This window comes from Pristiophorus japonicus, chromosome 8, assembly GCF_044704955.1.
Source record: "Pristiophorus japonicus isolate sPriJap1 chromosome 8, sPriJap1.hap1, whole genome shotgun sequence".
Taxonomy (NCBI): domain Eukaryota; kingdom Metazoa; phylum Chordata; class Chondrichthyes; family Pristiophoridae; genus Pristiophorus; species Pristiophorus japonicus.
This window is the reverse complement of record NC_091984.1, coordinates 207,664,677-207,680,232: the sequence shown is the minus strand read 5'-3', so window position 1 is coordinate 207,680,232 and position 15,556 is coordinate 207,664,677. Positions and strand designations below refer to the sequence as shown.

Here is a 15,556-nt window from a genome sequence, read left to right as displayed (position 1 = left end):
CTTCTGCAAAAATAATCAGTTTAGTTATCCAATGGCTGCAAAAATAATCAGTTTAGTTATCCAATGGTTAACTATACTGAAATAATAAACTCAGTGGACAAATAAAATGACAACCACCTAAAACCAAACCCAAAAAAATCCTAGCAGTTTGCCAAGTCAATTTCTTTGTAATAAACCACAGATGTAGTTCATATTTGAGAGCTGGCCAAATGACCGGTCAGCAATGACTATCATAAGGGAGCTAATTCCCACAAGTAAAGTAAGGTTGTAACTAAACAATCAACTGCAGAGATATTTGCTGTTAAAATTAAATTATTTGTAAAAACAATGATCACAGAATATACTCAAAATATTAGTACAGCGTGCAACATAATTCTATAAGCATAAAGGAATAAAATGCATTCCCGGAAGTGAGTTAACTAATCGAAGGTTTCAATGCACTCACTGTAATGATATAATGATGTAGCAACGCAGGAACAATTTTCCCTCGTGGAGTTTGTAAAATCGCAGCGAGAAAGAAAAATAACGTGCGTTTAACTATCACCGTATCATATCCTCAGGATGCTTCATATATTATCATTATTTTTGAATGTTGTTATGTCGGCAATTGCGGCAGCCAGGGAGCTAGCAGAGGTGCGATAGGCCGAACGGCCGCCTTCTATTGTAAAATATGATTCAAATACTTTCTGAAGTCAGGGCTGAGATAACATTTTGAAGAGGAGCTCAGTTCTAAATCAGTCGACTATCGTTGGAGCTCCTGTGACTGTCCTTCACATCTCTTTAGGGCCCTGGTGTTGTGTTGCAGACTGTCCACAGTTGCTTTTTCAGTCACTTGTTATGTACAGCAGCTGTGTCACGGCTTGCAGATTGTGGATGCAGCTGGCTAATTCCAGGATTAGCTCACCTGCCTTTTGATGGCATTTCCTCCATTCTAACGCCCCACTCCACTCCTTCAGAGATTCATCTGCTTGAAGCCAGTGGCACTTTCTGGAGGTGACCAGGTTTGACTGCTGCCCGGCACTTAGCATTGGCTAGTCGCAGATAGTACTGTCTAGTGTCAGTACCGTAGCAGGTTTTAACACCTGACCTGACTGATAGGTTTGTCACTGTTTCCAATCAATGTGTGGAAAGGATTCAGTTCTCTGTGTTGGGGCTGTTACTCTACACAGTAAGATACTAGTTAATGGGAACCGTCCTTTCATTTTCTCTTCCCTTCCCCACCCCCACCCTGAAAGCACTAGCATGAGGTATGGTTTTTAGGCGATGACAGTCCGTCAGTACTTCGAACAACTTGTCATTCTTCATGTGTGAGCTTAAACAATATGGGAAGGTTCTATGATGGTGGAAACCTTCAGAACCAAACCTGTTCTAGTTCTCGCCTGATGGCCACAAACGCGAGCTTGTCAGCAGCATCATTGGACAATGATCAGGAACAGGAGCTCTGGGTAACGTTTATCCATTGTGGCACAATTTATTTCTTGCAATAAAGAGAAACGAAGGTATCAGTACATTTTGGAGAGGGGTAAAAGGGAGAATTGGTGACCGTTGCCTCCATTCTGTCTGTGATATCTCGTGCTGCACTTGGTTTTCAAACAGATTATGAAAAGATACTTAACAAAAACAGCAAATCAAAAAATGGATCCAAATAGTTTGTTAGCAGACTTAAAAGTAATGTTTGCACAACTTTTACAAATACAAATTTATGGTCAAGTGACTTCACAATAGCCTGCTGAATGTAAACAGGGAATAGCTGAGTTACACACACTAGGACCGAGCAGGTTCAATCCCCATGCTTTGATGAGCTAAATGATTGGGGCAGTGGTCCGAACGCTATTAGTGGCCCCAGCACTCCAGGGTTAGGGAGGGCAAAATCAGTCCAGTTTCCCAATTCTGATCACGATCCAGCAGTGGGAGGTGTGGGTGACTGGCGAGGACTGGATTGGCCTCAGCTGTTGCTCCTGATCAATAAGCTCAAAGATCCAGGGTGGGGAGGGGGAACTGGCAGGAAAAAAATTGCAATTTCTTGGATGAACTTAAAGTTCTGTAAAGTGTTTCTGGATAATGGCATATATTGACTAAAATGTTTCTATGCTTTTACAATGTGTACAAAAATGGGAATAAACATTTCCAAGAACAGCGCGTTTGAAGTTAAAAGGAATTCCATGTGCTACTTGCAGACAGGTAGTTGAGGAAATAACATTCAGACATTACCAGTTAAGATATATAGACCAGGTCAATGGTTTACAGCAATTGAAACCACACTGTGCTCGAATACGTAACGATATTTGGCAAGAATCCAATTGCGTAATAAACCTTCCTGTGGCTTGAAGCTGGGACAGTTACAACCCCCATACTGAGTGCACCAAGCCAAATATAGGGAAAGGTAGACAGGCTTTCAGTGGATGCGGCCTTTACTGTTTATCTAGAAAACTGCATTTGACAGATGGTGTAGACATCTGCAGCAGTAAGTGTTCATTTCAGGAACAAATCTGCTTAAGTACATGAAGTACTGCTATTATACCACCGAGTCAAGGTACAGGCATACATCAAAATCGGTGTGTGTAATCCTCTCGTCATAACTTCTCGTTTTACTTTTGATCATTTCTCTTAAACCATTTCATATTCTTTACATTAGGTTTGATGTTTCTATAGCAACAAGGTTTTCAGCCTGTTTCTGCTTAATTCTCCAATTGCTCATTAATTGTTGTCCCCTCTTTTAGAAAGGGAATATTACACTCCGCATCCTTTCAAAATGTTGTGAGATACATGAACATTAATTTTCCTGCTATTTTTGTAAAAGTAACAAAGTCCATTTTTTGATATATTGGTGCAATGAGTGCTACTGAACCCACTGAGGGAGCTGGCTTTACTAATTTTAGACAGCTGAGCTAACATCACAGGGCAGCACCATTAACCCAGATAATCTCGCCATTTCAACCCTGCCTTCTCCTCACATAATTGGGCTCAAGCTTTCCCCTCCCCCAGTAGCACTCACCGTGCGTGCAGAAACCTGAACAAAAATGGCAGGAAAAAAAAAATCAAACAAAAGCGAATCAGAGTTTTGTTTCACTTTTTAGTGGGGGCAAACTTAGCAAACATTTATATTCCCCAATCTCATTACCAGCAAACATGTCTTGATTTTTGATGCAGTTTTGGGAGATTGATCTGGTCACATCTCCCCATACCACAGGCCAGCCTCTGCAGGATAAGATCATGGTATCTAGGGAAATGGATCAAAGGTGGGTAAATGAAGTTGATCAGCCATGATCTGAGAGAGTGACAAAACAGGTTCGAGGGGCTGAAGGATTTGTTCCTAGGTTCCTATGATGTGGCCTGTAGTCCCTCTATCAATCAAATGTCCCTTTCACACTAACTGTCTAGATTCTGTAAGTTCAGGCTTAAAACCAATATTCATAGTATGAGCGTGACTGCAATGGTGTGGCCCACAAAATAGTTTCAACAATAACTGGCATAGTCAACTATACGGAATGTAGCTCAGCTGAGCAGGACCTTTTAAAAAGGAAAATCACAAGAACACAACAGTGTCAAAATCAAAGAATTGCTGTAAAATACAGAGTAAGTCAGTCAGCAAGTGTCGGGAGAAATGACCACCATAAACCGTAACGTTAGCCCATCTTTTATTTTTTCTCTTTGCAAATGCTAATGGGCCGGAGCTTGTTTATAGTTAGTTTTAAAAAAATCTGTAGTGTTGCTGCACTTGAATCAACATTTTATTCATTAAAGCTGCCAATTCTGAGAAAAATAATTCACACATGTGTAACTGCCTTCCTGACTTTATCAGCCTTCAACTTGACTAATTTAAAGCAACTGTAACAGGACAACGGGCTAGATTTTTCCCAAGCAGTTTTGTCAGCGCACTGACCGCAAGCGCGCCGACTTTGCGCTTGGAACAGCGCCGGCAAAAACTCGCCCCCATCCTGGCCGCTGCGTACAGTCCCCGGAGTGGAGGCTGAAGGGGGGGGGGGGGCGGAGCAACAGGCCAGCACACAAAGCACTGCCAGCGCCTGTGCACATGCTCAGTGAGAGCTGCGCACATCTCCTGCCCTCCCAGCGCGTCCTGTGGGTTGTGAGCAGGACCTGATGCTCACAGCCCCTATCCCTGGCTGAAGGGACGCCTGATCTCGCCGCACCCTATCCCCGGCCGAGTGGTCTCCCTCACTGGCCGGCCGGCTCGCTGAGTTTCCGGGCAGGTAAGGACTTTGCTTTTATTTTTTATTTAGTGGCTGTGCTTGTGTGGCTGTGCTTTAAACGTTTGATTGGGGGGGTGGGGGGAAGAGGAGAGTTTGGGGGGTGGGGAGAGGAGGAGGAGGAGAGTTTTGGGTGGGGAGGAAGAGGAGGAGGAGAGTTTGGGCGGTGGGGAGAGGAGGAGGAGGAGAGTTTGGGGGGTGGGGAGAGGAGGAGGAGGAGAGTTTGGGGGGTGGGGAGAGGAGGTGGAGGAGAGTTTGGCGGGTGGGGAGAGGAGGAGGAGGAGAGTTTGGGGGGTGGGGAGAGGAGGAGGAGGAGTGTTTGGGGGGTGGGGAGGGGAGGAGGAGGAGAGTTTGGCGGGTGGGGAGGGGAGGAGGAGGAGAGTTTGGGGGGTGGGGAGAGGAGGAGGAGGAGAGTTTGGGGGGTGGGGAGAGGAGGAGGAGGAGAGTTTGGGGGGTGGGGAGAGGAGGAGGAGGGTTTGGGGGGTGGGGAGAGGAGGAGGAGGAGTGTTTGGGGGGTGGGGAGGGGAGGAGGAGGAGAGTTTGGGGGGTGGGGAGAGGAGGAGGAGGAGAGTTTTGGGTGGGGAGGAGGAGGAGGAGTGTTTGGGGGGTGGGGAGAGGAGGAGGAGGAGAGTTTGGGGGGTGGGGAGAGGAGGAGGAGGAGTGTTTGGGGGGTGGGGAGAGGAGGAGGAGGAGTGTTTGGGGGGTGGGGAGGGGAGGAGGAGTGTTTGGGGGGTGGGGAGAGGAGGAGGAGGAGAGTTTGGGGGGTGGGGAGAGGAGGAGGAGGAGTGTTTGGGGGGTGGGGAGAGGAGGAGGAGGAGAGTTTGGGGTTGGGGAGAGGAGGAGGAGAGTTTTGGGTGGGGAGGAGGAGGAGGAGAGTTTTGGGTGGGGGGTGGGGGGGGGGGAAGGAGAGTTTGGGAGGGGGGGGTGTGGAGGAGGAGAGTTTTTTTGGGGGGAGGGGGGTAGAAATGCGACTTCCAGACCCACAAGCTGTGAGTCCTCCGGTCACTCCCCCCCAACCCCCAATACACCCCAGCCCAGCATCTGTGACTTCCCCAGTGCACGTCTTCCCTCCCCTATTCCAGGCCGAATGGCCTCACGCACAGGCCTGCCCGCTGCCTTTCCCAGGCAGACTTTAAAGATAAGGTAGGATTTACTTCTTTTTTTATTGTATTTTATTGGTTTGAGCTTTTCCTTAATGTTTGCTGCTTGGATGTTGAGGTCCTCTCCAGTTCCCTTCCATCCTATCCCTGCCCTAATGTCTACTGAATGTGCGCTGCTTTTTCTTAACTGCCCGCAAGGTTTTTCGGGGCTGGCCACATACACTGACCTAAGTGGATTTGGAGTAAGTTTTTGCTGGCCAAAGTGGCATAAATGGCCAAAACTGGCGTAAGTGTCTGGGAATGCCCCCTTTTGAAAAAAAAAAGACCTAAAAAAAAAAATGGTACCTAACTGACTTACTCCTGAAGCAAATTTTTTGGGGGAAATGGCATTTTCTAACTTACGCCAGAAAAAACAACTTACTCCAAAAATATTGATGCAAGTCATGGCCAATGTTGGGCTCAATAAGTGAACTGAACCTTCTGCAAAGGCACAGCCATTTAAACATTTTCAATTCTGAATTCTCTTGGGGGAAACAGTTTGCATGTTAGTGCTCCCTCAGTCACAAAATACACTGCATCTGAAAGCATTCTTAGACAGATTTTGTGCATTTATATTATTTCCAAAGAACAACTGTGGTTGGGAACAAAATCCTCAGTATTTTCACAAAGGTCAAAGCAGTTCTTTTGCCTCCTATAACCCCATCATTTTCTAATTTTTTTCTGGCTGATTTATTTTCTGGATTTAACTATTCTATCTGCTGCAATGGATCATTCTGATTCCAGCTGTTGGAATAGCTCTTGGCATCTGTGCACCTTTCTAAGTTTCTTCTCTATCCTTGAACTTATGCTATGTCTGCCTCTGAGCCCATCTCTGCATCCTTCTCTCTTTCGCGCTGTCGAGCTGTGTCTATCCTACATATTTTTCTCAGGATGGATTCCTTTCCACTCTTCAATCTATATGTATTTTCCTCCATTTTCTTTAACTCGAACTTCGATCCAATCACTAGTCAAAAGAAGTACTATCCTCAAACTTTTATTCAATTTCATTCTTCAAATCGTTTATAAAATAATTATACTGATCCTTACAGAGGGCATTTTCTTGCAATTCTGATTTGATTTGGTAAAATACACAGTTAAACGAGCAATTTTCCTTTTGAAAGGTTTGCAGCTTAGGACAAGAATTGGATTGCAAGCAGCTCTCAGTGTAACTTATTTTCTCCCCACGAGGCCTTTTGCCATCAGTTCCGTCGGCTGGGGGAGAGGTGGTCCGAGCTGTGGACCTCTCCAGGATGCCTGCCAGCAACGCTCGCTGTTCCGCCAACAGGAAGGAAGCTTGCTTGTACAGGGTGAGCTGGACAGCCAGATTTCACTCAGTAACAGATGGAAAGCTTTATCACAAAGCAGTACACGCTGAGAAAGCCTGGCCGGAAGATGACAACTCATCCCAACTGTGGCAGGGAGGCTGAGCAACAGACAGCCCTGGGATTTGAACTTCGGAACATCTAGGTTGGGAAGCCAGCTCTACAACCATGAGCCTTCTTGTGAATCCCTTGATTTGTTTTTAAACATTGATTTTACAATGTGTTATGTTCTTTCAGATTCGGAATCAAAACTTTTCTAAGAATTGCAACAAAATGTTTGAGACACTTTTGCGTCTAATCAGCTCTGATGCACAAGAGTCTTCCCCCCTCCCCCCCCCGTCACTTCTTTAGAAGTAGCACCACTAAAATTCAGAGTTTAAGCTCACAGTAATTCTATTAATACAACACTTACTTTTTAATTGACTTCCAATCTTTTCTAATATAAGTTATGCAAGTAACAGTCATTCATATTTCAAAAGAGTACTGGAAAATTGGCTATGAAACTAGAGATTGCACTTTCCTGATATCTTAGTGGATGAAGATACCTGTGCTACAGTTTTGGTCTCCTTATTTAAGGAGGGATATACTTGCATAGGAGGCAGTTCAGAAAAGGTTCACGAGTTTAATTCCTGAGATGAAGGAATTGTCTTATGAGGAAAGGTTGAGCAGGTTGAGCCTATACTCATTGGCGTTTAGAAGAGTGAGTGGTGATCTTATTGAAGCATGTAAGATTCTGAGGGGTCTTGACAGGATAGACGCAGAGAGGATGTTTCCCCTCATGGGAGAATCTAGAACTAGGAGGCAGAGTTTCAGAATAAGGGATCGCCTATTTAAAACTGAAATGAGGAGGAATTACTTTTCTCGGAGAGTTGTGAATCTTTGGAATTCTCTACCCCATAAAGCAATGGAGGCTGGGTCATTTAATATATTTAAGTAGGAGATAGACAAGATTTATGAACGATAAGGGAGTCAAGGGTTATGGGGAGCGGACAGGAAAGTGGAGTTGAGGCCAAGATCAGATCAGCCATGATCTTATTGAATGGTGGAGCAGACTCGAGGGGCCAAATGGCCTATTCCTGCTCCTATTTCTTATGTTCTTATGTAGTACTAAACCAGAGAGAACAGAAGGGGCAGACATTGGGAGTGGACAATTGACCTCATTGTCCTTGGGCTACTCCTGGAAGATCACTGTCCAATGACCCCTGTTGGAAAGGGCATGTGTGAGCACAGACTGGCATCAAAGCTGGGCCATTTGGTTTATATGGCTTGATACTACACCAGTCAGTACCTTCACTTGTGCGGAGGCTGTTCCGCGGGACTTTAAAAATAGCAACACAAGGCGGATTAAGTGTTGTTTAATTGGTCCCGTTGAGTAATTAGCATCGTTAGCTGGTTATTTTCATCCATTAAGTACTCTGAGCGCTCCAACTATTCACCTCTTTTCCTCTTGTACAGTATCTGCAAAATCAATTCTCTGCTATCCAAAAAGAGAATAAAAAAATGTACAGCACTGAAGAAGAATCCACTTTATGGGCCCAAGTTTCCACAGGATAAAAAACGGGCGCCCCTCCGAGCTGGGCGCCCGTTTTTCGCGCCTAAAACGGCGCCAGAAAAAAAACACGCTATTCTCGAGCGTTCTGCAGCTCCTTGTCTGTTTGGCGCGGCGCCCAGGGGGGCAGAGCCTACACTCACGCCGATTTTGTAAGTGGGAGGGGGCGGGTACTATTTAAATTAGTTTTTTTCCTGCCGGCAAAGCTGCGCGTGCGCGTTGGAGCGTTCGCACATGCTCAGTGTGAAAAAAAACATTGGCACTCGCCCGTTTTTGTAGTTCTTATAGCTGTTTAATTTTTGAACATTTTTTAATAAAACCACATTGCCATCAGCACATCAGCACTGAGGCTTCCCTTCTCACTGTCTCCTTCCCCTCCCTCCCCTGTGCGGCAACAAGCCGCTGTCTCCCTCCCCTCCCTCCACGGCAACAAGCCGCTGTCTCCCTCCCCTCCCTCCCCTGCATGGCAACAAGCCGCTGTCTCCCTCCCCTCCCTCCACGGCAACAAGCCGCTGTCTCCTTCCCCTCCCTCCCCTGTGCGGCAACAAGCCGCTGTCTCCCTCCCCTCCCTCCCCTGTGCGGCAACAAGCCGCTGTCTCCCTCCCCTCCCTCCACGGCAACAAGCCGCTGTCTCCTTCCCCTCCCTCCCCTGCACGGCAACAAACGGCGGTTTCCTTCGAACGATGGCTGAAGCACTTTCACACAGGTAGGAAGATGGTTTATTTAATCTTTTCTTTGCTTATAAATGTTTATTCAGGTTGGATTTATTTGTATAATATTTGTAGAAGTATAAATACGGATTTATTGTAGAATTTAATGAGTTCCCTTCCCCCCCCCTCACCTCGTTCTGGACGCCTAATTTGTAACCTGCGCCTGATTTTTTAATGTGTCGAACAGGTTTTTTCAGTTCTACAAAAATCTTCACTTGCTCCATTCTACTTTAGTTTGGAGTACGTTTTCACTGTGGAAACTTTGAAATCAGGCGTCAGTGGCCGGACACGCCCCCTTTTGAAGAAAAAATTCTGTTCCAAAGTAGAACTGTTCTACCTGACTAGAACTGCAGAAAAAAAAATGTGGAGAATTGCGATTTCTAAGATAGTCCGTTCTCCACCAGTTGCTCCTAAAAATCAGGCGCAAATCATGTGGAAACTTGGGCCTCATATTCAGAATAAACTATCTTGGTGCTTCTTTAATTGGGTTACACAAATGTCACCATCATCCTAAAAAAAAACAGACAATAGAGGTTCACCTCAAACTGGAACTAATAAGGTTCTTGTTGAAAGCTGCTAAGAGTGTTTCTTGGAATCCTATTTACTGATAGTGTAGAGATGTGCTGACTGATTGTATTCTAGCACCGATAAAACTTCTCTTTTTTTTGCTGACCTGAATTCTGCTTAAAATGTACATGTGATCATTTCTTACCTTGCTGGTGAGGGATTGCCACCACATAGCTGGACAGTTTGACTTCGCAGGTTGTACCACACTCCAAGGGGATCGCAAATGTTCCAAAATAGTTCAGCATTTCTGTGACAGATGGGAAACGGAAGTGTTGGACTAGGCACTGCCCTCTTTCTGTCACGAGCAGTCGGAGATGCTAAAAAGTTGGAACAAATTTTGTGAATCACACGGAAATATGCCTTTTGGTGCAACCAATCCATGTTATTGTTTACCCTCCACACAAGCAAATAGTCCGAATCACATTTATCCACCTTGTTCTCATATCCCTTCATCCCCTTTTCCTTCATGCACTTAGTTGACCTAGTTCCTGCCCCAGCCACTCACCCTGGAAGTGAATACTATCATCTGTGAAAAGAAGTTTTTCTTGTTCTCTGTTCTAATCTCCCATTGAGGTACTTTATCAAAGCTTTCCTAAAGTCCATGTACACCCCATCCACAGCATGATCCCCATTGACCTCCTCAAAGAATTCTACAAGATTTGTCAAATACAATCATCCCTTTTGAAATATGTACTGGCTACTTCTAACTATTTTCTCTTAATTTAAAAACGTGGTAATTTCATCCTTAATTTAAGATTCTAATACTTTCCCTACCACAGATGTTAAGGTTACTGGCCTATAATTACTTGGATTAGCTTTGTCTCCCTGTTTAAAATGGATATTAGATTGACCACTCTCTAGTCCTCGGTACACATCCACACTTGAAAGAGCCCTCGAATATCATTTCCAGGGCCTCAGCAATTTCCGCCCTCATTTCCTTCAGGATCCTAGGATGTATCCTATTGGGCTCTGGCACCTTGTCCTCCTTTAGCCAACTAATTCATAATTCATTTTCCTTTAATCATCTCACTCTCAACCACTATGGATTCCAAAAAGCTCTCTAGATTCAGGAATTGTGCCTTGGGAATGGAAAATTGCAAATGTCTCTCCATTATTTAAGAAGGGAGGGAGGAACAAACCAGGTAATGACAAATCCGTCAGTTTAACATCAGTTGTGTAGAATCTATCATCAGAGACAGAGTGACTGAGCACTTGGAGAAGTATGAGATGATTAAAGAGAGTCGGCATGAATTTGTGTAGAGTAGGCCATGTCTGACTTATCTAGTTTGTGACAAGCGGTGTTCCCCAGGGATCTATACTGGGGTCTCAGCTTGGATAAAGGAATAAAGTTTTATATAGAGGTTCCATCCTCTCCCTTTGCTCATTTGCATGCTACCCTAGGAGATTGTCCCTATACATATGTATGCGGGTGAAACCCAGCTCTTCCTCTCCACTGCCAGGATTCCTGTTCCACACTAAATCACACTCGCCCATCACTCTCATCCTCGACCACCTCTATTGGTTCTGCTGTCCTCCAATGCATCTTCAGAATCAATGCCCTTATGTCATCTACCTTTTCCAGCCCTATGTCCCAGCCTGTGCTCCTCAGTCCTCCAACTCTGGCTCCCTGTATATTTCCTTCCATACCACGATCAGTAGCACAGGCTTCAACTATCTTGCCCCTTTTTCCTTAAACCCGTCCATCTTACTGTTTCTCTTGCCACCTTTAAGATCTCAACATCTCTCTTTTGGACCATGCTTTCGGTCATCTCTGTTAATGCTTCTTACTGCTCAGCATCTGTCGCTCCTCTGTAAGGACCATAGGAAACTTTCAACATTAAACGCACTATATAAATGCAAGTTGTTATCTGTTCTCCTATGCTTTCTACCCTTTAAGGCGGTATCACAAGTGCATCTAGCCTCGTTCAACTTAGATTAAGAGTACTTTAAGACGTGTGCAAGGTAAACTCGATTCTGTACACAAATTTTCATTACCTTTGCTCTCCCTTGGTAGTTGAATGTGAGGACATATTCTCCCCGCTGTGTTTCACTCTGGCGTACAAGGAAGACCCCGTGACCCTCGGTTCCTGGGACCTGCACCAGCTGAGCCGCTTTAAATCGAGAGATCGGCCCATGAAACCAGGCATAAGATGAGAAGAGCTGGTCCGTCTTGTGGTAGGACTGCTCTGTTGAGCAATGATGGGCAGCTCCTGACAACACAGTTAGAAAAACAAAAATCGGATCTTGTGTTCATAATATTAGAACATCTGGGATGGGGTGGGGGGGGGTAAACTTCTAGTTGATAACTTTAGTAAAAAAGTCAGAGTGAATGTGAGTCTGGAGTTCCCTTTTTTTTTAAACTCACTGACTTTTCTGCTAAAATTATCAACAGGATAAATTTCAGTCCATGGAGTGAATCACTTATGGTAAATAAAATCTAACTGAACTAATTTATATCAGAAGTTTAACATCTGTTGGAGAGAAAATCTTTGAAACAATTCTAATGAGTGAATACTTGGAAAAGCATAACTGATTAAAGGACAGTAAGCATGAATTCAGGAAAAGGAAGTCATATTTAACTAACCTGCTGGAGCATTTCAAAGATATTACTAACACAGTCAACAGGGAGAATGGAGTTATTAGTACATACTTGGGTTCCCCAAAAACTTTAAACAAGATTCTACATCAGCGATTAATGGCAAGACGTCACGGAAGAATAAAGTAAGCCATTGAAGTATTAGATTAAAAATGGGAAGCAGAGAGTAGCTAATAAAATGAGAACTTTGCCGGCTGCAAAGAGGTTACACCTGGGGTATTGTATTCCAGGAATTTGTCACAGGACCCTTGCTATTTTTAATGACTTGGCTGACCTTACAGTAAGAAAAATCTCTAAGTTTGCAGATGACACCAAAACAGCAGGGACAGTAAATAATGAGAATAATTCCACATATTCAGATCCAGGCCATAAGGTGTCAATTCAATGTGGATACATGCAAAACCATTAGTAATAGGAACAAGGAACCAAACGATGGATTATATTAAATAAAACATTGGTGTAGTATGCAAAGGTATAGAAATTAAAATAGATACAGCTCAAGGGACTAAATGGCCTACTCCTGCTCCTATATTCTGATGAAACCATCAGATCAGTTAAGAAAGACAGATAAGGTAGTGGGTTGCATTAGCAGAGGATAGAAAATATAAACGTTTTAAAGTTATATTGTTGCTGTACAAGGCCTTTGAGTTCAGGCTGCAGTTTGGATCACCTGATCATAGAAAGGATAGTGTTATCTTCCAGATGGTGCAGAGATGAGCAGCATTGATAAATCCAGGTGTCTGGAATTTGAGTTATGAGGAAATGCTAATTTGTACTTATTTTCTTTGGAAAGAGGAGAAATTGTGTAGCCTGAGAAAATAATGAACACATGTCAATCTAGTCAGGTTATTCAATTATAGTGAAAGGTTCAAATGCCACGGGACACAAGCCAGGAGTAAGAAGAGAACTCAAGTAAAACCTTTTTGCCTAAAGGTCGACACGGAAGGTCAATGAGCTGAATGGTATAAATGGGCCCAAGAACCAAGTTTTTCTGAAGCGATTGAGTAATACTTGGGAAGGCAGGTATGTGGGGTTGATCGCTGAAAATAACCTGTGGGCCAATTATACAGTCTCACGACAGGACTACCACTGACAGCGAGAACCTTCGCCCAAATGAGCTGCCGTAGAATATTATGGGATCAATTCACTAACCTATTTTAGTGGCACTCCCGGCACTGAGCACATTACGTGCTGGGGGTGCTATGGGGGGGGTTAGTGAATGGAATGTGGGCTGCTGACTTTCTTAAACGGACATTATTTTTGGTACAGCTGTGGGGCACTAACTGCTAAGTGAAATATAAGAACATAAAAAAGAAATAGGAGCAGGAGTAGGCCATTTGGCCCTCGAGCCTGCTCCGCCATTCAATAAGATCATGGCTGATCTTCTACCTTAACTCCACTTCCCTGCCCGCTCCCCATAACTCTTTATTCCCTTATCGTTCAAAAATCTGTCTATCTCTGTCTTAAATATATTCAATGACCCAGCCTCCACAGCTCTCTGGGGCAGAGAATTCCATAGATTTACAACCCCCAGGAAAGAAATTCCTCCTCATCTCAGTTTTAAATGGGCGGCCCCTTATTCCGAGACTATGTCCCCTAGTTCTATTGGCTTGGAAGATTTTTCACAGGGTGGCAATGTAAGGGTGGCCCTCTAACAAGAAAAGGGATATTCAGGACTGAAATCATAGAATCATACAACACAGAAGGAGGGCATTCAAGCCCATCATGCCTGCATAAAGAGCTATCCAATTAGTTCCATTTCTTTACTCTTTCCCCATAGCCCTGAAAAAAAATTTTCCCCAGTATTTACCCAATTCCCTTTTGAAAGTTACTAGTGAATCTGCTTCCACCATCTTTTTAAGCAGTGCATTCCAGACCATATCATTTCACTGCATAAAATAGATATCCCGTCTGGTTCTTTTGCCAATTATCTTAAATCTGTGTCCTTTGGTTACAGACCCTCCTGCCAGTGGAAACACTTTCTCCTTATTTGCTCTATCAAAACCCCCTATAATTTTGAACACCTCTATTAAATCTCCCCTTAACTCTCTCTGCTCCAGGGAGAACAACCCCAGCTTCTCTAATCTCTCCACATACTTCATCCCGGATGGCATGTTTTTAAAGTGGGCCTCCCCTGAAGCAGCCACTGAAATAGATGTTCAGCACCTGGGCCGTGCTTCCCTGCTGCAGCTACACTATGGGAAGCCCCCTAATTTGAGCAAGAATTTGTGCATAGGCTGCAGAATACTACATGCTAGCCCACCACACTGGCAGTGCCAAGCGCACTGGGTACATGTTAGGCTTATCCTATCCACAGCTGTGCTTCAGGCACCAAGGATCACATTATTGGCCCCACACTCTCTTTGTGAATCTAAATATTCATACGGAGAAAATAGCTTCATCTTCCCATAACAGCTTACAATCCATTACATATTTAATAGTTAAATCAATTTTGAGAAGCTCCATGCTTGGTCTGGTTAAAGGCTCATTTTAATTTGCCGTACATCCCAGAAGTCAGAACCTAGAAGTTACTACTTGCACTATTAGTGTATGAATGCCTAATGTGCTCATATGCCGTTACTTTAATGGAGCATTAAGCACTTGAAAACAAATGACGGTCAACCCTTTCAATGAAACAAACTGGTATACTATTTGCAAATAGTAATTTCCAGGTATATATGGATATACAACAAATGCTTCCCCATTGAAAATGTTCCTCCCTCATGCCCTCAAGGTGCTAACTCAATGATGTATGATATAGTGGGCGGTGGCAGCTCTCTGCTCCTTCCCTCTACTGGCCACTCTCCCTGTGTGAGGCAAACAACGGTGAACAGTGGCACACTGTTCCGCTGATGGAAGACAGGCCTAAAATGGATGCCATGAGGCCGAATTTGGGGAATCAATGTGCCCGAAAAAGGCCTGCAAAAAGTTCAACTGGAAATGGTTCAGGCCATTCTCCAAGTGTCCCTGGCCGCCTAAAACAGGTGTTAAGCTCCTCATTTATGAAAGGGACCCAACGCCCATTTCAGGCCGACTTACAGAAAATGATCTGTGATGAGTAGGGCAGGCATCAGGCCTGTTCCACTCAGGATTCTTCAGCGGCCGAAGCAGCTTTTTAAACTTTTCCCCATAAATGTTGCTAATAGAGCTAGGAGAAGCAAGAATGTGCCTCCCCCTCCCCACCCCAACTCCACAGCATTCCTGATTGTGATCCCCCCTCCCCCCTGTTGCCACTAACCCCAGTTCCGAGACTTACCTTCGGATTGCTGCCAGCGAGGCAAGTTGCCAGACATTCGTGCGGCCAAATTGGAAAGAAGCGCTGGCAGCTCGCACAAAGTAAGCACTCTGGCGGTTAATTCTGGCTTCACAATATGATTGTTGGTGAGGGTGGAACTTTTAACTAGGAAACATCACTTGATTGGAATAGGCTGGGACACAATAGCTGTAAAGTGTAATACTTTTTCT

General features: G+C 44.4%; 1 protein-coding gene across 3 annotated transcripts in view; it reads right to left on the bottom strand.

Annotated features, from left to right (window-relative positions):
* Positions 1–15,556, bottom strand: part of sh2b3 (SH2B adaptor protein 3) — a 238,434-nt gene that overhangs the window by 20,059 nt on the left and 202,819 nt on the right. For all 3 annotated transcript variants that reach the window (XM_070887858.1, XM_070887856.1, XM_070887857.1), the window contains exons 6-7: positions 11,491–11,705; positions 9,641–9,812 (exon numbers count right to left, since the gene is read on the bottom strand). In XM_070887858.1, the coding sequence (XP_070743959.1) occupies positions 9,641–9,812; positions 11,491–11,705 (387 nt within the window). The remainder of the gene's footprint in view (positions 1–9,640; positions 9,813–11,490; positions 11,706–15,556) is intronic.